At 37.8% G+C, this 25,090-nt stretch overlaps 1 protein-coding gene across 3 annotated transcripts in view; it reads right to left on the reverse strand.

The window, feature by feature from the left end:
• Positions 1-20,554: 20,554 nt before the first annotated feature.
• Positions 20,555-25,090, reverse strand: part of LOC114030626 (transmembrane protein 65-like) — a 49,094-nt gene continuing 44,558 nt past the window's right edge. For all 3 annotated transcript variants that reach the window (XM_027845481.1, XM_027845483.1, XM_027845482.1), the window contains 2 exons: positions 22,917-23,022; positions 20,555-21,852 (listed from right to left, as the gene is read on the reverse strand). In XM_027845481.1, the coding sequence (XP_027701282.1) occupies positions 21,751-21,852; positions 22,917-23,022 (208 nt within the window). In that variant the 3' untranslated portion in view covers positions 20,555-21,750. The remainder of the gene's footprint in view (positions 21,853-22,916; positions 23,023-25,090) is intronic.

The following is a 25,090-nucleotide window of genomic DNA, read 5'->3' on the forward strand; positions in this document are numbered from 1 at the left end:
TCAGTCTGAGAGAGATGGCCAAATGACCATCTTTTTATTAGTAGCCTGCTGGCCTTATTAGTAAAATGATTAAATTGGACTTCTGGGAGCCAAGATGGGGGAGTAAGCAGTAAGTTGCTCTCACTCTCCCTTACTGGCCTCTAAAAACCCAGAAAATATCATCTCAGGAAAAACTCTGTAACAGCTGAGCCAGCAGAAAGACAGGGCGTAGCAGTCTTTTAGCCTGGGAAGCTTTGGGGATTAACAGGAAAGGTCCCTCTCGCTGTTCTGGAAGGGGAGCAGTGCAGAATGGGAGGCATCCCAGCAAGCCAGCAGCAAGTCCCACCTCAGCAAACCAGCAGGAATTCCTGAGCCCCAGGGTGGTAGAGCAGGCAAGCACCAACAACAACCCCCAAGTGCCTTGGTACAGGCAGGGTAACTGGTAGACTCCAGCAGCCAAACCTCTCAGTGCTTCAGAGCAGCCCGAGTAAGCAGGCATCCTCCAGGGGCCAGAGCCCCTACTCCCACCCCAAGGTCTTCAGTATTGCTGACCCCACCTCTGCACCAGGTAAGCTGCCAGACCCCTACAACCTCCAGCTGCCAGCACCTGAGGCCCCAGCACAAAAAGTTAGTGACCAGGTCCCCGGCCCCCACCACAAGAAGCTTGGGATAGTGCCCCCTGAGCTCCAGTAAGAGAGCTCAACTTTAAAAGCCAGGAAATAAGCAAACATCATGACCAAAAAGCAGAAATGGACAATGTCCACAGATTCTTTCTGTGGGGACAGGGAAGATCAAAACATAAATTCAGAAGAGAACAACATTGTCAATATATCCACACACAGAACTTCAGAGGGGAATAGGAACTGGTCTCAAGGCCAGAAAAATTCTTGGAAGAGCTCAAAAAGGATTTTAAAAGTCAAATAAGAGAAGCAGAAGAAAAACGGGGAAAAGAAATGAGAGGTATGCAAGAGGGAGTCGGTATCTCGGAAAAGGAAGGACAAAAATTGACTGCAGAAAACAAGTTCTTAAAAAATACAATTGGCCAAATGGAAAAAGAGCACACTGAAGAAAACAACTCCTTAAAAAGTAGAATTGGCCAAATGGAAAAGGAGGCATAAAAATTCACTGAAGAGAGGAACTCCTTAAAAAGTAAAATGGGCCAAATGGAGAAGGAGGTACAAAAGCTAACTGAAGGAAACAATTCGTTAAAAATTAGAACTGGGAAAGTGGAAGCTAATGACTCTACGAGACATCAAGGTTGAGTCAAATAAAATCAAAAGAATGAAAAAATAGAAAATGTAAAAGTATTAAATTACCCAGAAACTACGTCTCTCAAAACATTTTAATCATCACAGTAGTGTGTATATTGTATCCACCTCTAAGGTATAGTAGATAGAATGTCAGACTCAGGGCTAGGGAGACTTGGGTTCAAATTTGACTTTAACTCAAATTAGTAATAGTTAACAATTGCTGACAATAATAGTTCTATCATTTTTATAGCACTTAAAAGTTTACAAAGTGCTTTATAAATATCATGTCATTTTATCTTCACAACAACCCTGGGAGTTAGATGATATTACTACCCTCATTTTACAAATGAGGAAACTGAGGCAAACAGAAATTAAGTGACTTGCCCAAGGTTACATAGCTAGTAAGTGTCTGAGGCTATATCTAAACTCAGGTTCTCCTGCCATCAGACCCAGTGCTCCAGCCACTGCACCCTCAGTATGTCACTTAACCTCTTTGTCTTGGTTTCCTCATCTGTAAAATGAGATTAAAAATAGTACTCATGACAAATTATAATAATAATGATAATGATAGCATTTATCTAGTGCCTCAAAGTTTAAAATTTTTTTTTAATTATCCCATGTATCCTTACAACAACCTATTATTATACTCATTTTACAGATGAGGAAATTGAGGCAGTCAGAGATTAACCAGGGTCACACAACAAATAAGTGTCTAAGGCCAGATTTGAACTCAGGTCTTCCTAACCCCAAGCCCTGCAATCATTGTGAGGATGAAATGAGATAAGAAGACTTTGAAAATGTAAAGCACCTCACAAATGTCTACTAGTTTTATCATCAAAGTAGATACCTGTTCAAGCAAGAGCTGGACGGGGTGATCCCTAATAGGTTGCTTCCAACTCATCCACTGTGGTTCATGTAGTCCAGGCCCTCCCTGAATTATGCATCCCTTCCACCAAAACCCCTAACAAGTCTACAAAAACTAACCTCTCCTTGAAGACCTCTGTGGACAGAGAGCTCACTACCTCCTGAAGTATTCCATTCTACTTTTGCTTTCCTTGATCAATATAAGTTGAAGTGCTGGAGTATGTTGTATGTCCCCCTATTCCAATGGAGGAACTTCATCCCCATTCAATTTTCTCCTATTTCTCTCAGTCTTTCTGTGAGTCTGTCTCTCTCTCTCTCTCTCTCTCTCTCTCTCTCTCTCTCTCTCTCTCTCTCTCTCTCTCTGTCTCTCTCTCTCTCTCTCTCTCTCTCTCTCTCTCTCTCTCTCTCTCTCTCACACAGCACTATCTAGGAACAATAAAGGTTTAAAAAAAACCAAATGTTCTTCATGACTGCAAAAAGATAGGTTCTTTGTAGTTGAAAAAGGGTTAACTAAACTTGTTTGACAGATTGAGATTTGTCTTCACTTTGTTTCCAAAAATACCTAGACAAATAAGAATAACTCAGGTGCAATCCAGAGATTTATTTTTATCCAACAGTCACATCATTTGGAAGTATACATCAAAACTACAATTTTATAAGGGGGAAAAATTCTCAAAAGCAGGAGATCCCTAGGTACTTATCATGAATCTGGCACCCTCTTCTTGTGTGACCTTACTTTTCTGTGTTTCGTTTCTTATCTGTAAAATTAAATTAGGGATTGGGGATTCTTAACCTTCTTTGTGTCATGGACCCCTGGGGTAGTCTAGTGAAGCTCATGGATTCCTCAAAATAATGTATTTAAATGAATAAAATAAAATACCAGATTCAGGACTAGGGAGACTTGGGTTCAGATTTTACCTGAATTAATAATAATCGATAACAATACTAGCTATAATAAATACAGGGCACTGAACCAAATTTATAAAAATGAGAGCCATTCCTCAATTGATAAATGGTCAGTGGACATAAACTAGTAGTTTTCAGAAGAAGAAATCAAAGCCATCAATAGTCACAGGCACAAAAATTCTCTAAATCACTAATAATTAGAGAAATTCAAATTCAAAAAACTCTGAGGTACCACCTTACACCTATCAGATTGACTAACATGACAGAAAAGGAAAATGACAAATGCTAGAGGGATTGTGGAAAAATAGGAACATTAATGCAGTGTTAGTTGAGTTGTGAACTGGTCCAACCATTCTGGAGAACAATTAGGAACTATGCCTAAAGAACTATAAAATTGTGCATACTCTTTGACCCAGTAATATAGTTATTATGTCTGTATCCCAAAGAAATCAAAGGAAAAAGAAAAGGGTCCATATGTACAAAAAAAATTTATTGCAGATCTTTTTGCAGTGTCAAAGAATTGGAAATGGGGGGGTGCCCATCATTTGGATAATGGCTGAACAAATGATTATGAAAGAATACTATTGTGCTATTTAAAAAAATGATGAGCAGGATGGTTTCAGAAATATCTGGGAAGACTTAGGTGAACTGACCCAGCAATACCACTTCTAGGTCTGTATCCCAAAGAGATCATACAAATGAGAAAAGGACGCACATGTACAAAAATATTTATAGTACTTCTTTTTTGTGGTGACCAAGAATTGGAAATTGAGAGGACGCCCTTCAATTGAGGAATGGCTGAACAAGTTGTGGTATATGAATGTAATGGAATACTATTGTGCTATAAGAAATGATGAGCAGGCAGACTTCAAAAAAAACTTGGAAAAACTTACATGAACTGATGCAGAATGAAATGAGCAGAATCAAGAGAACATCGTACACAGTAACAGCCACATTATGGGGTGACTGACTTTGATAAACTTGGCTCTTCAAAGCAATGCAAGAATCTAAGACAGCTCCAAAAGATTCACGATGGAAATTGCTATCCACACCCAGAGAAAGAAATATGGAGTCCAAACGCAGATGGAACCATACTATTTGCTCTCCTTTTCCTCTGTTGTTTTGTTTTATTGCTTCACTCTTGTGGTTCGTCCCATTAGTTCTAATTGTTCTTTACATCATGACTAATGAGAAAACACGCTTAATATGAATGTATATGTAGAGCCTATATCTGATTGTATGCCATCTGGGGAGGGAGAAGTGAGAGGGGCAGAAAAATTTAAAACTCAAAATCTTATGGAAGTGAACGTTGAAAACGTAAAAATAAATAAATTAATTTTTTAAAAAATTAATTAAAGAAAGACTTAGGTGGACTGATACAAATTGAAGTGAGAACTAGGAGAACACTGGAAACTGTAACAGCAATATTTTAACAGGAATCAATTGTGAAAAGATCGAGTTATTCTGATCAATACAATGATGCATGACAGTTATGAAGGACTCATGATGAAAAATGCTATCCACCTCCAGAGAGAAAACTGTTGGACTCTGTATAGAGACTGAAGCATATTTTTTCCTTTATTTTTCTTGCTTCCCTCCGCCCCCACATACAACATGTCTAATGTGAAAATGCTTTGCATGTGGAAATTGTATTTCTTGCATTCTAATGGATGGGGGAGGGATGGAGAGAGGGAAAGAATTTGGAAATGAAATAAATGTTTTTTGTTGCTTTTGGGGGTTTTTTTTTGTTTTATTGTTGTTGTTGTTGTTTTTAGTTTTTTAGGCAATTGGGTTAAGTGACTTGTCCAAGGTCACACAGCTAGTAAGTGTCAAGTGTTTGGTCTGAGGTCGGATTTGAACTCAGGTCCTCCTGACTTCAGGGCCAGTGCTCTATCCACTGTGCCACCTAGCTGCCCCAAACATATTTTTTAAAGAAAGAAAGTTATCAAAATATTCTTAATAAGTTCACTGACCCTAGGTCAGGATCCCCTACACTTTTTTTCAGCTTGTGCACAGATGATATATTTTGGATGTTAACATAAATCAGCATATCTTGTAATGGAAAAGTGCTTTTCCAGCTTAACAAAAAAAAACTCAACTTGGGGGACATAATTGTTGTACATTGATGTCAAAACACAAAGGCAAGATGGAATATTTTATACGCATAGCCCATTTCCATGCAAGTTTGGCTGCTACACACATATCTAGCCTGTTTACAATATCTTGAAAAATTATAATGCACACATATATACAGAACAGTAAAAAAAAAAAGTGGCTTAAAATGTCTGATGTTAAAAATGGACACCTTCTTGCAAAAGCAACAAAGCAGTTAGCTAAAGGGCTCAATCAATACCAATCTTAATATATACTATGTACAGTAAACCTAGGTTTATAAAATCTAGAATACATTAACATTTGGGATTAATGTTCAAGAAAAAATGCAGATCTTTCTATATAATAGAGCTTGGATGATTTGAGACTATGTGTATCCATATTAGCTATGGGCTTCAAAGAGAAAAATCAATCCATTGTCCATTATGTGCCACTAGTTTACTGTAAATAAAATGATACTTTATAATTTTGATATATCAATGTTTTTCATAATGTAACTTCTGCAAGAAGTCCATTAGTTAGCAAGAAATTAATACCCCAATAGGCATTGCTAAGGAAGACCAAACTGGTCACTCTATTTGCTATCAACAAGGCATAATTTTAGTGTGGTATATTTTTCTGCGCTTCTTACTACGGAACGCAAAAACTGGGGAGAGCCAAAGTGACTCGGGTTTAGTTTAAAGATCCTTTTAGGTCTACCTGGTGATTTCTAACATTTTTCTAATTCTAAAATAAAATTTTTTAAGTTTTGCATTGATCATGTCACACAAAATGGAGGACTATGAACCCTCATATAACATAAAGGGAAGGGCTGATAGAGTTGAGATGCCTGCCATTTATTCATTCACTCATTCAATAAGCATTTACTATTGAAGCAGGAAGGTGGCATAGATAATAGAGCACAGCACTTGGAATGACTCAGGAAGAAGTGAGTTTGAATTCTGCCTTAAATGCTTACCTACTGTGTGACCTTGGGCCTCTCTCAGTCTCAGTTTTCTAATCTACTCAATGAAGATAACAATAGCACCTACCTCATAAGGTTGTAGTGAGGATCAGGTGAGAACATAAATAAAGCACTTTGTAAGCATTAGGGTCCTATATAAATGCTAGTGATGATGATGATGATGATGACATTGGGATAGGCACTGAGGACACAAAGATAATAATGGAATCATCCCTGCCCTCAAGGAGTTTCCATGCCATTAGGGAGAACATGAACACCGGTAAATGAAAACTACATAAAAAGTAAATACAAAGGAATTTCTTGGCTAGGGCACTAGCAATTGGAGAAATCAGGATAACCCTCAAACAGGTGGCAACATTTAGGCTGAGCCGAAAGGAGGCAGAGATTCTGCAAGATGGAAATGAGGGAGTGCCTTCCAGGCATGGATAATGTACTGTACAAAGTCACACAGGAGGGAGATAGAGTAACACATACAGTGAACAGCAAGTAAGAAAATTTAGCTGTAAAATAGTGTGAGAAGGAAAGGAATTATAATAAACCTGGAAAGAGAGTATAGCCAGATTGTGAAGGCTTTGAAATGCCAAAAAGAAAAAAGAAAAAAAAGTGTTCTGTTCTATCCTAGAAACAGTTCAGGGCTATTGGAATTTCTTGAGTCAGGTAGCAAGAGAGCCAGATTTATGCTTTAAAAATATCAATTTGACATCTTTGTGGAAGGTAGATTAGAGAAACTGGAGGCAGGGAGACCAATAAAGAGTTTACTGTAATAGTCCAAGCAAGAAGTGATGGCCGGGGTTGGGAGGGGCCAGAATTAAAGTATGAATGGAGATAAGGGAATGGATGGGAGAGAATGTAGGGGTTGAACAGAAATGACTTGGGACTAATTTGATGTGGTGATGGATTGAGGGAAACCAAAGGACCGAGGATTATTTTGAGGTTGTATATCTGAGTGGCTGGCAGGGTAGTGGTATCCCTGATCTACATTTCCAGACTTATTTATTACACGTTACTTCCCTTCCCTTGTTTCTGATCCAGCCAAACTGGCTGTTTTGCTGTTCCTCATGCGCAACATTCTCCATCTATCTCTTTGCCTCTGGAAAGGCTGCTCTCCATGCTAGGAAGATGCTCCCTCCTTACCTTAAAATCCCTAGTTTCATGTTCTAGTTTCTATAAGAAACCTTCCCTGATTCCTCATCTATTAGTGTCTACCTTCCACCAAAATTACCATGTATTTATTTTGTATATGTATATGTATCCTCAGTGAGTCGACAAGCATTTATTAAGCACCTACTATATGCCAGGCATTGTGTTAAGTCCTAGGGATACAAAAAAAGGGCAAAAAACAGTGCCTACTCTCAAGGAGTTCACAGTCTAATGGGCGAGACAACATGAAACCACCTATATATAAATAAGATGTATACAAGATAAAATGAGGGTAAATCTTAGAAGGAAGACTCTGGTATTAAGATAGGTTGGAAAAGACTTCTTACAGAAGGTAAGATTTTAGTTGGGACCTGAAGGAAGCTGGGGAAGGCAGGAGGGGGAGAGGAGAAGAAAAAGCAGTCTAGACATGGAGGGACAGACAGTGAAATGTTTAGTCAGGACATGGAAAGTCTTGTTCAAACAACCGCAAAGAGATCAGTGTCACTGGATCGGAGTACCTAGAGGAGAGAAAGGAATAAGAAGACTGGAAAGGTAGAAAGGGGCCAGGTTATAAAGGGATTGAAAAGCCAAACAGAGGATCTTATATTTGATCCTAGGGGTAACAGGGAGTAAAATGAATTTACTGAATAGGGAAGTGACATGGTCAGACCTGGGATTTTAGGAAGAACCAACCATTTTTAGCTGATTGGAGGATGGATTGGAATAGGTAAAGACTGGAAAGAGGGAGACTAACCAGCAGGCTAATACCATAGTCCAGGCATGAGGTGGTGGCAGTGTCAAAGGAGAAAAGGGGGCATATACAAGAAATGAGGGTAGAATTGACAGCTCTTCTCAATTGATTGGAATTGGGGGTGAGAGGGTGTTAGAAATCAAGGATGACAATTAGGTTGTGAGTCTAGGTAAGTTGGAAGAATGGTGATGCCCTTGATAGGAATGGGAAGTTAAAACAAGAGAAGGGTTTTGGCAGAAAAATGATAAATTCCATTCTAAACATGTTGAATTTAAGATGTTTACGGGATATCCAGTTCAAGTTGTCTGAAAGACAGCTGGAGGTGTGAGATTAGAGGTCAGCAGAAAGGTTAAGGCAAGATAGGTAGATTTGATAATATCTAGCATAGAGATGATAATTAAATTAATGGGAGCTGATGAAATCACCAGGTGAAATTGTATAGAAGGAAAAAAGAAGAGGACCCAGGGCAGAGATTCATGGGACACACACATACACACACACACACACACACACACACACACACACACACACACGTTAGTTAGATCCAGCCAAAGAGACTAAGAAGGAGTGGTCTGACAGTATCTTTCCTGTTGAGGATATTACAAATAATATTCCAAATATACAGTCTGAAGATAATTGATATACTCCTCCAAGTTCTTGCTCCCTTACCTGAACTGCTCAGGTTTTTGAAAAGATTACTCCCTAAGCAAAATCATACCAATGACTTTGAAAACTCTCAATTTTTCATTAATGAGTAACAAACTTCACACCCTCTCCATTCCAGTGATTCAGAAATATCATAAGTCATCATCCAAACCTCATTTCCCATCCTTCACTGCCTGCTTCCTTATTCCCATTCCTTTCAATCCACTCCCTCCCCAACAAAGTGCCAACCAAAAGCAACTCACTCCCTTCCAATGTCACGGCTGGAATATTTGCTCCATAGAAACTTGCCTACATCTTGAACCCTTTCCTCTTCCATTACCTTTCATCTTCTGCCTCTCACAGAGACTTGGCTCCCTCCAAATGACATAATTTCCCTGGCCACCCTTTCCTACACTGGCTTAGACTTTCATTCATTCCCACCAACTCACTGGTCAAGGAGGGAGAGTTACAATACTCCTTGCTCTCTACTGCCACCTCTAGGTTCTCTCCCTATCACCATCACTTAGTCAACTTCTCCTTTGAGGTTCACACAAACCACATTTACCACCTAATCAAAATCTTGGCAGCTATTGTCCACAAACCTCCAAGACACTTCTCTTCTTTGATCAGCGAATTCATTACCTGGCTCACAACCTCTCTCTCCTCTGCAACTCCTTCCCTCATACTAGGGGACTTCATACATATAATGCTTCCTCAAACATTCTAACCTCCCAGTTCATCAATTTACTCATTTCCCATGATTTACTCCTCAATCCCACCTCAGCCACACACCAAGATGGCCATAACCTAACATCCATAAATGCACCACCACTTTCATGAACTTTGAAATTTCCTTGTCTGATGACAATTTATTAGATTTTTACCTCACCATAAGCCTTCCAATACCAAACCTCACTCTTCACCCAAGCTGTCTTCCAATCCCTCAACCCCTCAGTTCTTTCCCAGACCATCTCCCCTGCACTAGCCACACTCTCTTCCTTTCCCCATCGCAACCCCATACTGAACCAGTTGAACTCTATATTGTCATCTTCTCTTGAGATGCTTGCCTCTTTATCACATCACTGATCTTCACCCACCAGTCTTCAGCTTTAGATTACTCTCACCATCAGCGGCTTTTGCTCCTAAACACGTGCTGCTGAATGAAAGTAAAAAAAAAAAAAAAAATCATACAACCCACCTTGTCTGAGTTCACTATAAATTTATGTAACACACCCTTAAGTTGGCTCTCACTGCTACTAAGCAATCCTTCTATACCTCTATAACTAACTCATTATCACACTCTACAGAGACTCTTTTAAACCTTTTCATCCCTCCTCAAATCTGTCATGCATTTTCCTTAACCACTCTCTCAACTGAGAACCTTGCCTCATATTTTACGGCAAAAAAAAACTGAGGCTATTCACTGAGAGCATTCATTAACTTTAGCCGTAATTCCAAGAAAAGCTCCCTCTTGTCCTCTCCTCCTTATCTCACATCACCCAGGTATTTTCTGCCTCTATCTACTCCTTGTTCCTTGGGTGATGGAGCAGCTTGGGACACAATGAGTAGAGTGCTGGCTCCAGCATCAGAACACCTGAGTAATTCAAATCTGGCTTTAGACACTTAACTAGCCTTGTGATCCTGGGCAAGTCACTTAACCTCTGTTTGCTTCAGTTTCCTCAGTTGTAAAATGGAGATAATAATAGCACCTACCTTCCAGGATTGTTGTGAGGATCAAATGAGATAATATTTAGGAAAATTTAGCACAGAGCCTGGCACGTAGTAGGCACTATATAAATCCCTATCCCTTCCCACCCTTGTTTCACATGATGAGACGTGGCACTTCTCAAAGTCGAACCCTCTATATACACAAGTGATACCAATCCATCCCATGTCTTCCAGCAGACTGCTCCCTCTACTGTCCCCATTTTCTCACTTACCTTCAATCTCTTTCTGTCTACTGGCTGCCTCCCTATAGCCTACAAATTTGCTCATGTCTCCTTCATCCTAAAAACAAATCTCACTTGATCCTTCCATCCCTATTAACTATCATTCAATATCTCTCCTGCCTTTTGTGGCTAACTCCTTGAGAAGGCCATCTACACTAAGTGCCTCCACTTCCTCTCCTAACTCTACAGTTTGGCTTCTGATCTCATCATTCAACCGAAGCTACAATCTTCAAAGTTACCAGTGCTCTCTTAAATGCCAAATACAAATTTCGTTTTTCAATACTTATCCTTCTTCACCTCTCTGCAGCCTTTGATGTTGTCAATCACCCTCTTCTCCTTAATAGCCTCTCCTCTCTAGGTTTTCAGGGCCTCTCCTGGTTCTCCTCTTATCTGTCTGATCCTGCTTTCTCAGTCTCCTTTGCTGGATCTTCATCCAGGTCATAGCCACATATTATCAGTGTCCCACGGGGCTCTGTCCTGGCCCCTCTTCTTTCTTTATACTGTTTCACTTGGTGATATCATCAGCTCCCATGGATTTAATCACTATCTCTATGCAGATTCTTAAATCTACCTTTCCAATCTAACCTCTCTGATGATCTCCAGTCTTGAATCTCCAACTGACTAATAAGCACCTTGAACTGGATATCCTGTAGACATCTTAAACTCAACTAGACCAAAAATGAATTCATTATGTTTCCACCCAAACTTTCCCCACTTGAAAAATTCCCTATTACTGTCGAGGGCAACACCAGTCACCTCACCCCACTGTTCGCAACCAAGGTGCCACCTTCAACCTTCTCACAATCTCACCCTTCCTCCACTCCCATACCCAATCTATTGCCAAAACCTGCCAATTTTGCCTTGACTACACCTCTATCTCTCCTCTGATACCACTACCACCCTGGTACAGGTCCTCATTTCCTCACCCTTGTCCCACTGCAATAGCCTGCTGGTTGGTCTGCCTACTCTACATCTCTTCCCACTTCAATCTATCCTCCACTCATTCTCCAAAGCCATTTTTCTAGAATGAATGACCAGCCATGCTACTCAATAAACTCCACTGGCTACCTATAACCTCCAGGATCACATTTTAAATCCTCTGTTTGGCATTCAAAGCCCTTCATAACCTAGCCCTGCCTCCATCTTTCCAGTCTTCATATTCCTTACATGCTCCACATACTCTTTGATCCAATGACACTGGACTCCTTGTTCCTCACACAATATACTCTATCTCTGGGCATTTTCTGGGTCATTAGATTTAGCTTTTAAATAATCATAGTAATGTTGGAGAGAGAAGTTTTGGTTGAATCAAGTCAGAAGACAGACTGCAGAGAGCTAAGAAGAAAATGAGAGAAAAGAAAGTAGAGGCACCTATTGTAGATGGCTTTATTGAGTTTAGCCATAGAAGAGACAGGATTATAGCTAGGAGGAACAGGTGGATCCAGTGAGGATTTGTTTTTTGTTTTCGCTTTTGTTTTTTTGAGGAGGGGGAAGAGATGGGCATGTTTGCAAGCAGCAGTGAAGCAGCCAGTAAAGAAGGAGAATTGAAGTGTGAAAGTGAAAATGCTGGAGAAGACAGGGATGGAATGGGATCATTTGTGTATGTAGAGGGGCTTGTACTGTCAAAGAAAGGGGCTGTCTCATCATGTGAGACAAGGGTGAAGGTGAAGATAGACAAAAGTGAAGTGATTTGAAGAGGAAGGCAGAATCGGCTCAATATTTTCAGTAAAACATGGGGCAAGGTTCTCAGCTGAGAACATGGGGAAAAAGAAGCGATAGCAGGTTTGAAGAGGAATGAAAATGGAAAAGCTTTTGTGTCGAGTGAGATAATGATTCAATTAAAGAAGTGTAAAGTCTTACCTTGCTATAGGGAGAATACAGTTGAGATTATGTAACAAAAATTTACAATTGATCTAGTCAGCATGGTTTCTTGAGTTTCTTTTGGCAATATGTAATTATGATCAATGACAGCAGATGTTGGAAGTAGTTCAGGGTTGAGGTTTGGCAGGGCAAGATAGGAGATATGATAAGGGGGCAAGATATGAATGGTATAACTCACTGTTGGTCCATAAGTTGGATGACAGCAACAACAACAACAACAACAACAACAACAACAAAAAGCCAGGAAATATAAGCAAAAATGGCAGCTGCTTTTTTTAAGCTTATCATCACGAAGAAAAGAGAATAGAAAGAAAAAATGCCAGTGTATGTTATTATCAATGTCAATGATATTTGAGGGATCCCAAAAATTGGCAGAGGTACCACAACATTGGAGAAGGGTAAATGTGGTTCCCAATTTTGGAAGGAAGGATGGAAGGGGGGGAGAGACAGAAGAAAAAAAAAGAAAGGAAGGAAGAAAGAAAGGAAGGAAGAAAGGAAGAAAAGAAAAGAAAGAAAAGAAATTAAGAAAGAGGAATCTAAAAACTTGTCCTGTGAGCTTGACTTCAATTGTTGACAAAATCAATAAATGATCATAGTTGTTCTTTATTGTTGTTGCTATTTGTCCTTTGTTCTTGAAGAGGACCACAACATCATGACATTGGGAAGGTAATATCAAGACTTGCAAGTGAATTGGATTTAAGTGAGGCAGGGCTGTGCAAAGTCACCAGCCTCACTCTCTCCTCTGGAGCCATCTGGGTCTGGTGGCAAGTTATAGATCAGAAGACTGGAGATGGCCTCAGAAGCAGTGGGAGACCTTGCTCTTTTAAGCGAACGTCTTTCCCAGGTTTCAGTTTGTCAGAGGCAACGTCACTCAGTGACATCTAGAAAAGGAAGCAGTGATTGCAAAGAGATAGACGGGCTTCATCAAGAACAGATTTTGCTTTATGGACAAGATTATTAAACCAGTAGAGAAGGGGAATGTTGTGGAAATAGTTTGACTGGATGTTAGCAAAACTTTTGATAAAGTATCTGATACTATTCTTTTGGGAAAAATGGAGAGATATGGATTAGACTATAATATACTCTGATGGATACCAAACTGATTGAATGACTAATCTCAAGGAGTAGTTATTAATGGTTAATTGTCAACATGTCAGGTGGTCTCCAGAGGAGTATCCCAGGGAATCGTGCTTGGCCCTGTGCTATTTAACATATTTATCAATGACTTGGATAAAGGCACAGATGTTATGCTCATCAAATTTGCAAATGATACAAAGCTAGGAAGGATAGCTAATACACTGGACATCAGACAGGCTCCAAAACAACTTCGATAGAGAAGGGCTATATGTAATAAGTTGAAATTCAACATATATACACCCACGTTATATATATGCATATATATGTATTAAAGCTCAGAAAGCACACATGGTAAAGGAGTACCTCACTTCCCCTATACTTTCTTTTGCTGGAATCCCCAAGATAGTCCACTGAGGTATGGCACAGCTTTTCTACTGGGGTCTTTGTAGAGCCCTGCATCTGTCTAGTTTGTCCTTAGTTCCTAATGCTGATCCTATCAGTAGTACACTGAGAAAAAAGTCCAAATCACCCAGATGCTTCAAAGTTCACAAAGCTCCTCTGGCTAAGGAGGGTGCAGAAGGGAGGACACCAAGACTGAGGCTAGCCTAGGTTTCTGTTTCTACCTTTGTCTCACAACCCTCCCCACTTTTCCAGCAGTTTAGCTGGACAACCCACCTCTCTCTGCTACCAGAAGTTTGAATCTAATTCCAACAAGCTTCCTGTTCTTTTACAGGTCCCAGAGAGCATGACCAAGTGTCTCATCCAATCTGAATAGTCTTCTGATCACACCTAAGGAAATGTGTTCACACCTTGTTCACAGAGTGAAAGATGAAAAGTGTTCTCACCCAATACATCAGGGCATGGTATCTTACCACTTGCTTTAAGTAAGGTAAAGGTAATGTCTAGGGGCTGATCACTATCCCTAAATGTGATTATTGTAGAAAGTAGTTTCTGACAGTCCTGCTCTCCTGAAGAGTTCAGATACTGGTACAGGAATCTTTTTATGTTTGTGGGGTCCATGGAGCAAGTCACAGCCAAATGCAAGGCCAAAGTGAACCTATCTGTGGGAGAATTTCCTTTTGCAAAATGTTTTATTCGTGGAGATATGTTGTTATGTTAAATTTTGAAGTTTCCAGAGGAATCCTAGGTTGGAAGCACAAGCCAAAAGAGAATACGACAGATAACTGGGCATGATACAAACACAAATTTTTAATGAGAAGCCCCAAGACTAAAGTCAGCCCAAATTAAAGCATGCTCATAGTGCTAAATAAAACATGTGACCAAACTTTGGATCAAAAAGTGTGTGCTATAAACAAATTAGTCCTCTTGTACAATTCGGAAAACTGATTCTGAGAGCGGTTCCAAAAAAGAGATATTCCCAAAGTGTTTTCAACAATGAGACAAACTGGAATAAGCGCAAACCTCCTAAGGTAGTTACTTTAAAGGATAACAGTCATTTGGATAAGTTCTGACATGTTTATTTAAAAACATTTATTTCAACAAACTTTTTAGAATAATAAATTATGACTCATGCTTAAATTGTAATACAAAGCTCCCCATTTAAAAGTTTCCATTGTAAATAACCTCCATTAAAAGGGTTGCATTTTAGAAATGGCCACCAAATGAGCGTTTTAGATTACCAAAATGCCATACTTACCATTCTCAACCCACAAGTTTTTTGACATCCATTAAAGAGGGCCCATTTTAATGGAAAATATTAGTTTGGAGACAAAGGAAACATTTTTTATAGCTTTCAGTATTTACTTCATCCTTATAATTTTTTCCTGGAATTTGTCTGCTTTATATGAATTCGGAAAGGTGTTTTTTTTTCATCCTTATAATTTTTTCCTGGAATTTGTCTGCTTTATATGAATTCGGAAAAGTGTTAGGCTTCTTTTTTTAAAATTTGTTTGAGAGAGAGCACCGGCCCTGGATTCAGGAGGACCCGAGTTCAAATCCAGCCTCAGACACATAACACTTACTAGCTGCGTGACCCTGGGCAAGTCACTTAACCCCATTGCCTAGCTAAAAAAACAAAAAACAAAAAACAAAAAAAAACTTGTTTGAAAGGTTTAATATGGGTTTTTTGTTTGTTCTGCCTCTCTTCTATGTAAATTTCTTGCCCAGTTAATCAGCTATGTAGTTAGTAGAATGTAAATTGCATGAGAGCAGGACTGTTTTGTCAAACTGAGTCAAAAGGCACACGATGACAAAGTGCTGGTTTTTTTTAATCATACCCTTGACATTATTTGTCCATCCATAATACTTAGTTCTAAAACATTTCATTTTTTCAATGAATCCCCAAGTTGCAAAGTACCTCAGAAGCCATTAAGTTCAGCTTATACCTGGACAAGAATCCCCCCATCTCATACCTGGCAAGAGAATACCCAGCCATTTCTTGAACACCTCCTCCTCCTCAAGCAGCCCATTCTACTTTTGGATAGCTTTATTTATTAGAAGTCTGTTCCATTAGGCCAAAATCTCCATTTCTGTAACTTTTGGGCCATCCTTGCTCTTACTTCCCTCTGGTGGCAAGTAAAACAAATATAATCTATCTTCCAAGTGATAAGCCTTCAGATCCTCTCACAGGCCCTTAAATTTGTTCTTTAGGCTAAAGATCCCCCATTATTTCCCCTAATTCCCACATGGCATGATCTCAAGGTACTTTCCCATTCTGACTGCCATCTTCTGGAAGTTTTCTAGTTTATCAGTGAATGCCCTTCTTAATGGAATGCCTACAACAGAAATTAAACCCTTCAGATGTGGTCTGAACCAAGCAAAACTCAGCAATATGATAACCTCTCTAGTCATAGACACCATGCCTCTCTATGCAGCCTTAGATCTCATTAACTTAGGCTTTTTTATTAACTTTTGGCTGCCTTATCATAGGCTCACTGAGTTTGTAATCCACTGAAATTCTCAATCTTTTTCACACTAAATGCTAGCTGGACACATGCTTCCAATCTGTACCTGTGAATTTTTTTTTAACCTTCAAGTTTAAGAAAGTACAGTTACTCTCAATAAATTTCACCTTACTGGATGCAGCCCAATCATTTAGCCTGCCAAGATCTTTTTGGATCCTGGCTCATTCATCCCTGTTGGCAATCCTTCCTAGTTTTGTATCATCAGCAAATTTGGTAAGTGTGCTATCCATGCCATCAAGTTCCCTACTCTGTCACAAAGGAATGAAGCCAGGGGAAAGGGGGGGGGGGGGAAGTTTGCTTGCGGGTGAAGGCACTAAAAATTATGATAAGCAATTTTTTTTTTTACTTCAAGGTATATTCCTAAGATTCAGTCATATTTTATAATCTTGTTCAGAAATCACCAATGGTAATGACTAAAAAGACACTTCTAAGTATTACAGATAATTGTTCTTTATGTGTTCTTTATATAAAGTCTATGACCTAAGTCAGTCCCTCATTTTACAGATGAGAAAACTGAAGCAAAAAGAACCAAGCAATATTTGGGGGAGGGGGTCGGGACTCTGGGACATAAGCTTTAGCTGCTTAGGAGCCTACACACTAAAACATTCACTTATTTATACAAGAACCTCAAGGACTCTCACTCAAAGCCCACTGAACACTTAAAGACAATTAATTACAGTGTTGGTTATCTGATTTCTAGGCCCACAGTTCATGGCGAACTGCAAATTCTGAGGTGTGCGTGAAAGGATGGCCAGGAATTAACAGAGGTAGATAAACAAAATTCCATGAGCCATTAATAATGTTATAATGTCCCAAATGAGGGACATGATAATCTCACAGTACTCTTCCCTGGTCAGACCACATATGGAATACTATACTCAGATTTGAAGGCTACAGATAGAGGAAGGACATTGACGTACTAGAACACATCTAGATGATCATGACCTGATTATCAAGGATGACTCAAAGCCAAGTCAGGAAGAGGATCAGTTTAAGAAATGAGAGATGTCTAACCTATAAAATAAGACTTGGGGAAGATGTAATTACAGTCTTCAAATATTTGTCAAATTGCCATATGAATTCTGCCTGTTTTCTTGGATTAGAGTACTAGGTAGAAACTAGAGTGGTAAAGATTTTGTCTCAACATAACTTCATTCATAACCTAAAAATAAAATGGGCTATCTTAAGAAATATTAAGTTCTCCACCATTAGAAGTCTTTAAGAAGAGGCTAGATAGTCATTTGTCCAGGATGCTACATAACAGACTTAAAGTTAAACACTGAACTATCAGGGGTGGAGAACCTGCCTCAAGGTCACATGTGGCCCTCTAGGTCCTTGAGTGAGGCTTTTTGACTGAGTCCAAGTTTTAAGGAACAAATCCATTTATTAAGGGGATTTGTTCTGTGAAGTTTGGACTAAGTCAAAGGGCCACACTCGAGGACCTAGAAGGCCACATGTGTCCTCAAGGCACAAGTTCCCTGCCCCTAGATTATCCCTAAGGTCCTTCAACTTTAAGTTTCACTCATTCTATAAAACAAAAAGCAGCAAAGCATTTTTCTATACAATAAACAGAAAACTAGCCTCAGTCAAGAAGATCTGGGTTCAAATTCTGTCTCTGACAAATACTGTTTTTGTGACCCTGGGCAATTCACTTAATCTTTTAGTGCTTGAGAAAACTCTTTTAAGACAAATACCAGAACAGTTGCCAATGTACATTGGCAAAGGGAATTTTCTCACTGGCATTCTCTAACAAATGAAATCACAAGTTCAGACATTAAAAAAAATCTATATGATAGCTTACAGATTAATTGTTAGAGAAGAAACAGGAGAAATCATAAAAAGCAGACAACAAGAACTCAAAAAGCATAGCTGGGGGCAGCTAAGTGGCACAGTACATAGAGCACTGACCCTGAAGTCAGGAGGACCTGAGTTCAAATCTGGCCTCAGACCAAACACTTGACACTTACTAGCTGTGTGACCCTAGGCAAGTCACTTAACCCCAACTGCCTTAAAAAAAAAAAAAAAGCATAGCTATCCAGGGACATTTATTGTAGGGTCACATAGCCCCGCAAATCTCAATAAACCTTAAGAGCATCACTTCCTATAACACAATATATTGGTGATGAGTGTTCTGAAAGGAAAATCTGAAGCATTATTTAAAAAAAAGTCAAATTCTGTTCATTATACTCTTAGGAAGGGAAACAGTTCATCTGAGAGAGATTTGCAGCAAAAATAGTTAGTGGGAGAGTGTACTTTATTTAAGCAAATTTTTAAAAATCAGTTGGGATTCTAATAATTTTCAAGTACCTTTGAATCCTTCATTTTTTTTCTAATAAAGACCAAGATCATCAGAGTAGGATTATTTCTCCCTTACCTATGCCGTAACAAAAAACACAGATTCCACAGAGATGGTTACGTAACTTTCTGCAATAAGCATGTATTACCTTAAATTTCCTATAAGTCTAAAGATTTTCACTACCTGGAGATAACTGTGTCCATTTAAAATTTCAAAATCAAAACTACATTTTCAAATTCTTAAAATATGTTTAGTTCAATTTATCTCAGTTAAAAAAAAACAGTTGTAGTTAAGCATACAGTAACAACAAAATACACTCAATTTACATGCATCCACAAGTTAAACAAAAACTAATACATGGACATGTTATGACTTAAATGAATACTGTTATGGCAGTTAATACTATTCTTGGCTCCATTATTGTTTCAGTGTTCAAACATTAATAAATAATTAACATGAGAAATGAAGGCTCCATTTTTAATGGTAAGAAAATACCATGACAGACTCCAAGAATTAAAAAAGCTCATATGAAGACATGATCTTGGGAAGCCAAACTGAGAAACTACTTTGTACAAAGCACCATACTTAGAATTATGATTGTGAGTGACAAAAACCTTTGGTAAGGGTACAGGCATTTCATTTACTTTAACAATAGTTCATTATTTGAATTATCCAATTTAGTCTCAAATTAGGAATTTATTTACTTCACATTCTGAAATGATAAATTATGTCAAGAATGTTGCATTCAAGCTCTTACAGGAAAAAAAATTGATGTCAAGATCAGATTTTGTTAAGACTGCATTAATTTGAGAAGGGAAAAAAATACCACAAAGCCTTTTCTGGACAACAGTAGGCATTTTGAGATAATAAGTTTAAAAAATAAAATGCAAGCACCACACTGAAATATTTGTATGAAAATAGGTGGGACTGGTTATACACAACAGCGTCTAAAGTATTTAAAACATTTATTTAAATAAGTCTTCATTTAAAATAACACACCACAGTACTCATATATCAAACAGTCCAACATAATTTGGCATTGGCCTGGTAATTCCTGAATGGGCAAACAATATAAACCACAATTTTTGGAAAGGCCTCAAGTCCTATAATTCTGTACAAGGTAAATGACAGTGTCAAATTACTTCTGCATCATAAAAATTACACTTTCTCTATATTTCCCTATTTTTGCATCCTGTAACTTTTTTAGGTTACTGTTTCTGCTTCTTTTCCTCTCTTCACCTGTAATTAAAGAATGGCACTGAACATGTGAAAGTGGTTGAGAGAATTTATAACTAATTCTTTTATGTGACAGTTTAGCTCTTCATTTTTAAAATGGGCTGTTATAAGTAAACAAATGCCAACTGCAAAAATAGCTTTAACATATTATGGCTGTAAATATTACAGTCATTCTACAAGTTTTAAAAGCCAAAGCAGCAGCGTAACAACCTTGAATAGCCAAAATAAAATTCCTACCTGACAATTCTCCCCATAACATTTTTAAAACACCATACAAGGTAGGAAATTGGCTTAACTAATACCCATTTATAATTATGTAATTAATAGTACCTATTCTGAAAAGCTATAAAGATTGAGAAAATTAAATCTCATTCACAATTAAATTTCAATGAGATATAAAAGAACAGAAATGAGCAACTTCTATTCAGAACAACAGAAAAACACGACCTCAGACATAAGCCACTTAACCCCAATTGCCTCACCAAAAAAACAAAAAAAAACAAAAAAAAACAGAAAAACAAGGCAAAAAAAAAAGGTTCCTCATCAATTTTGACTATACAGTAAAAAAAAAAAAAAAAAAAAAAACCCACAAAGGCTAGTTTTGCCCACAAAATATTTTTTTTTCCAGAAAGCAAGTTCATCGATAAAAAAGACACACATGTTGACATCTCAAGTATTAGCATAATTTAGATATTTCAGCAATGGAAATCTTATGGATAAAGATGAAATTTTTGAAAAACCCTCTTCCTCAGCAGAGCACGAGAACCTTTCCAGTTCTGTTCAACTTCACTATTTGTACCACAAGCCTTCTTAGGTTCCAATTTCTTCTCTTAATTTTTTCTTGTCTATAGAATTCACGTATCCTTAATTTTCAACTCTCACATACAATTTCCATTTTTCTCTCCCTCTGTTCTCTTAACTATAAAAACAGAACACCATGCTTAATTTTGTGATAATTTCCCCCATAAAACATACCAAAAATTATTAGTTTTTCTTTTCTATGAACTCAAAACAGAACACAATTACTCAAAATTGGGAGTTTTAAGGTAAAAAAAAAGCAAAAAAAAATGAAGTAGAAAGTACATTTTATAATGTGGGGTATTTTCTGTAAGTGGGAAGATATGCTCATTAACTTCTGGCTCTTAAGACTCAAAAAGATCAAAGAAAATGAAAAAAAAAATATCCAGTAACACTTAAAACAAACAGCTCAATTCCACAATGACTGAATGAGTCAACAAGGAAAGAGAAGTACTGTGCACGAATGGAAATTCATTATCTCAAATCAGGCCCAAACTGATACTAGGGACAAGAACAATGATGGAATTAAAAACCTTTAGCAAAATGACCAATAGTTTTTGTATATGGGAAAAATTCAAAGCTGATTTGAAACAGCCATGAATAAGAGGATGTTTTCATGCAAGTATATGTAGTTAATAACAAAAGCAAATCCAATTCTATACAGTACATCAAAGACTTGGAATAACATAATAGCCTTGCTATATATAACATATGAAAAATAAAAGTGGAAAATAAAAATGTTGATTGCCACTACTGAAAAGGCATTTCAATAATTTATATGAAATTAAGAAGCCATTTTTTATAAAAAGATGTGCTAAGAACACCAAGTCACAATAAGTTAGTGTTTTAATAAAACATGCTTAATTGCTTGTTCCCATATCTATACATAGTTACTGTCTTAATTCCTAAATATTGTGACAGCATACTTAATAAGTGAGGTACATTATTTTACATCTTTCTAAAGAGATTCTAAAACAGTTAATTTTTTTCTTCCAGTTTTTTTTCTTCTTCTTCTCCTCTAAAGAACAACAAAGGAAACATTCCTAAAATGCAACCAATAGTCACTCCAACAGCTTTGCCCTAAGGAAACAAAGAAGAACAAAAAATAAAATATTTAGTATCACTTTTTTAAAAGTTACTTTATTCCTGAAAGAGATTTGCTTACTTCACTATCTATGTAATTAGAAAAGTAATTGAAATATATTATAAATTCAGGCTTAGTATTTCTTCTGATAGAAGCCACATTCTCTCTTCTGACAGTCTCATTTCTCCCTAAGTCCTCAGAGATGCTGTCGGGAGCCAAAAGCACTATTTCAGCTTAAGGGAGGTGATGCCCCTCCTCTGCCCCACAAAATACTGTGCTCAGAAATCCTGATCAAGTAAACATGGTATTTAATTTCGGTGACAAAACTCTAACAAACTGCTGAGTTTATCCCTAAATGTAAACATCAATGCATACTGGATAAGATTTTTCTTATTTTCACATTTGGTTCATTTCCTATCAACATATTATTGAATTAAGCTTATTACTTTATTCACTGAATTCCATTAAAATCTGTAATTTTTTAAAGTTAGTATATTACAATGACTACAACAATACAAATGGAAAGAAAATAAAAATAAAATTAAACAATGAATAGTTAGGATAACCAAGGTTGGTCCAGAACAAGAAAGAGAAAATGTACTTCCCTTCCTTCTTCACAGACAAGGGGGAATATGAGTGTTGAACACTGCATATATTATCAGACTTGGTTATACACACATACATATATAATGCACTTTGCTGACATATCTTTTCTCCTCCTCTACTCTTTGTTATAAGGAATATTTTGCTGGGTAAGGGATAGGGAGAAATATATTTAGGAATGAAAGTAATATAAAAACAAAAGATACCAACAAAAACTAAAAATGATTTAAAAATCAATATTTACTATTCTTTGAGGAAAATCTCAAAGATGAAAGAAATTAAGAACATAAAATCATTAATTTTCTTATTAGTTGAGTCAATTAGTGAGTTTTCCCCAAAAAAAGGTTTAAATACTGCTAAAAATCAAATCTGTCTTCTGGAATTGCTCACAGGATTCAATCACATTACAAATTACAATGTTATTACAATCTTACCAAGTGCTTACAAAAATGCTTACCAAGTGCGCACTAAGGCGTGTTTGCCACATATCAACTTGCTTGGGTGTGAGATCAGGAATTGACAGGCCTAACCTGGAAGCTAAAGCTTCAACATAGCCTGCAAGACTTAAAAACAAACAAATAAGTTAAGTGGCTATAATGTATTTTTATATAATGTATATAATGTAACTTTTTTTGATACAATGATTAATTTTCTGAGGCATAAAACCCTTCAATCTTTCTTCCAATCAAAAATAATAAAACTGAACAAGCATTTATTCAGCACCTGCTATATACCAATCCCTTCTTTCAAGGAGCTTATTATAGTCTATTGGAAGGAAACAGCACTTACTATACACTGAAAAAAATACAAAATATTTACAAAGGAATTAGGGAGGGGGAGGAAGAATACTATAAGCGAAAGGAATTTAGGTTATCAGCACTTTAGCTGAGCTTTAAAGAAATATCGATTCTATGAGGTAGAGGTGAGAAGAGAGTGTATATCAGAATTAGGTGGCCTAAGCAAAAGCAGGCAGATGATAGACAAAATGTGGATACAAAGAACAGCAAAGAGGCCAGTTTAGTTGTAATACAAAGTACATGAAGGAAAGTAATATCCAAAAGCCTTGAAAAAAAGTTTACAGCCACACTGTAAAGGGTTATCTCGAGGTAAGAGGGTGCCCCTGGAGGTTCCTGCACAGAGGACACATCTGGTCAGGCTTGCGCTTTAGAAATATCCAAACATCCTTTTGCAGCTGTGTGAAGGATAGATGGAAGAAGGGAAAGGCTGAAGAGAGGGAGACCAATTAGGTGGGTCATCGTACTAGGAGAGGAAAGAGATGATGAGGGCCTGAATGAGGGAGAAGGAAACATGTGGTAAGACAGACTCCACGATGACTCCACTACTGTGAGCCTGAACAATTAAAAGGAAGGTGGTACACTCAACAGACCTAGGCAAGTGAGAAAAAATTGGGAACGTTGGTGGTGTGAGTGAAGGAAGAGTCTAAGTTCTGTTTTCAACATGTTTCATTAGTTGGAAATATCTAATAGACAGGTAGAAGTAAAGGGCTGATGATTCAGGAAGGACTGAGAGTGGACATGTGGATCTGCAAAGTCTGGAAAGAGTTGACAACTAAACCCATAGGAGCTGATGAAACCCCCAAAAGAGAAGTATGGAGAAAGAAGAGAAGACCCAGGATAGAGTCCTGAGGCACACCTACGTACAGGGAATGAGACAATGATGGTCCTAACAAAGAACATTGAGAAAAAATAACAAGACAGGTGGGAACAGATCCAGAGGAGAGCAGTGTCAAGGAAATCCCGGGAGGAAAGAGTGTCTGGAAGGAGACAGTCAAGAAAGCCAAATCCTGCAGAGAGGTGGAGGATAAATGAGAACTAAAAAGGATCATCACTTCAAACAATTAATACATCACTGGTAAATGTGGAAAGAACAGTTTCATTTAAGTTTTCTCTTTACAGACAGAATACAAGTGCCTTGGGCGCAGGGAATGTAATTTCTCTCTTTGTATCCCTAATGTCTAGCTGACACATTTATGATGTCATAAATTTAGACATTGCCTCCAACCATACAGAGCAAAACCTATCCATTCCTGCCCATCCTGTGTTACTTCTGCCCACATTCTTCCATAAGTTTGCCAAAGGGAGTCAATCACATAAGCTGGCAATTTTCCTCACTTTCTCTTGACATTTTGATAGTAGGGTTAGTGCCTCAATAAACATTTATTAAAGTCCCTGCCTTCAGGGAGCTCACAATCTAATGGGGGAGACAACATGCAAATAACTATGTACAAACAAGCTAAATACAGTAGAGTTTGAGTATTCTGGATGTCCATCTATAATCGCTTGATTTCATCACATAACTAATCCACATTCTTGCAACATTTTTTAATGATGTTCATCAACATTCCTCATTGATTACGTGTTGTAGCCTAATCATCTCCACCACATTATCCTCTATTGCCCTCTTTGCAATATATTTTTGGAGACTGTTGTATTCCATTAGAACATAAACTCCTTGAGGACAAGGACTGCATGGTTCACTTTGGTCATTGTATCCTCAGCACTTAGCACAGTGCCTTAGTTCATAATAGATGCTTAATAAATATTTGTTGGTTGATTCTTTGTTTTGCTGCCTTAGAGCAATGTCTACAGAAGATTGACATTGAAAAGACAG

The sequence above is a fragment of the Vombatus ursinus genome, unplaced genomic scaffold (genome assembly GCF_900497805.2).
Source record: "Vombatus ursinus unplaced genomic scaffold, bare-nosed wombat genome assembly UNPS02014973.1, whole genome shotgun sequence".
Taxonomy (NCBI): Eukaryota; Metazoa; Chordata; class Mammalia; order Diprotodontia; family Vombatidae; genus Vombatus; species Vombatus ursinus.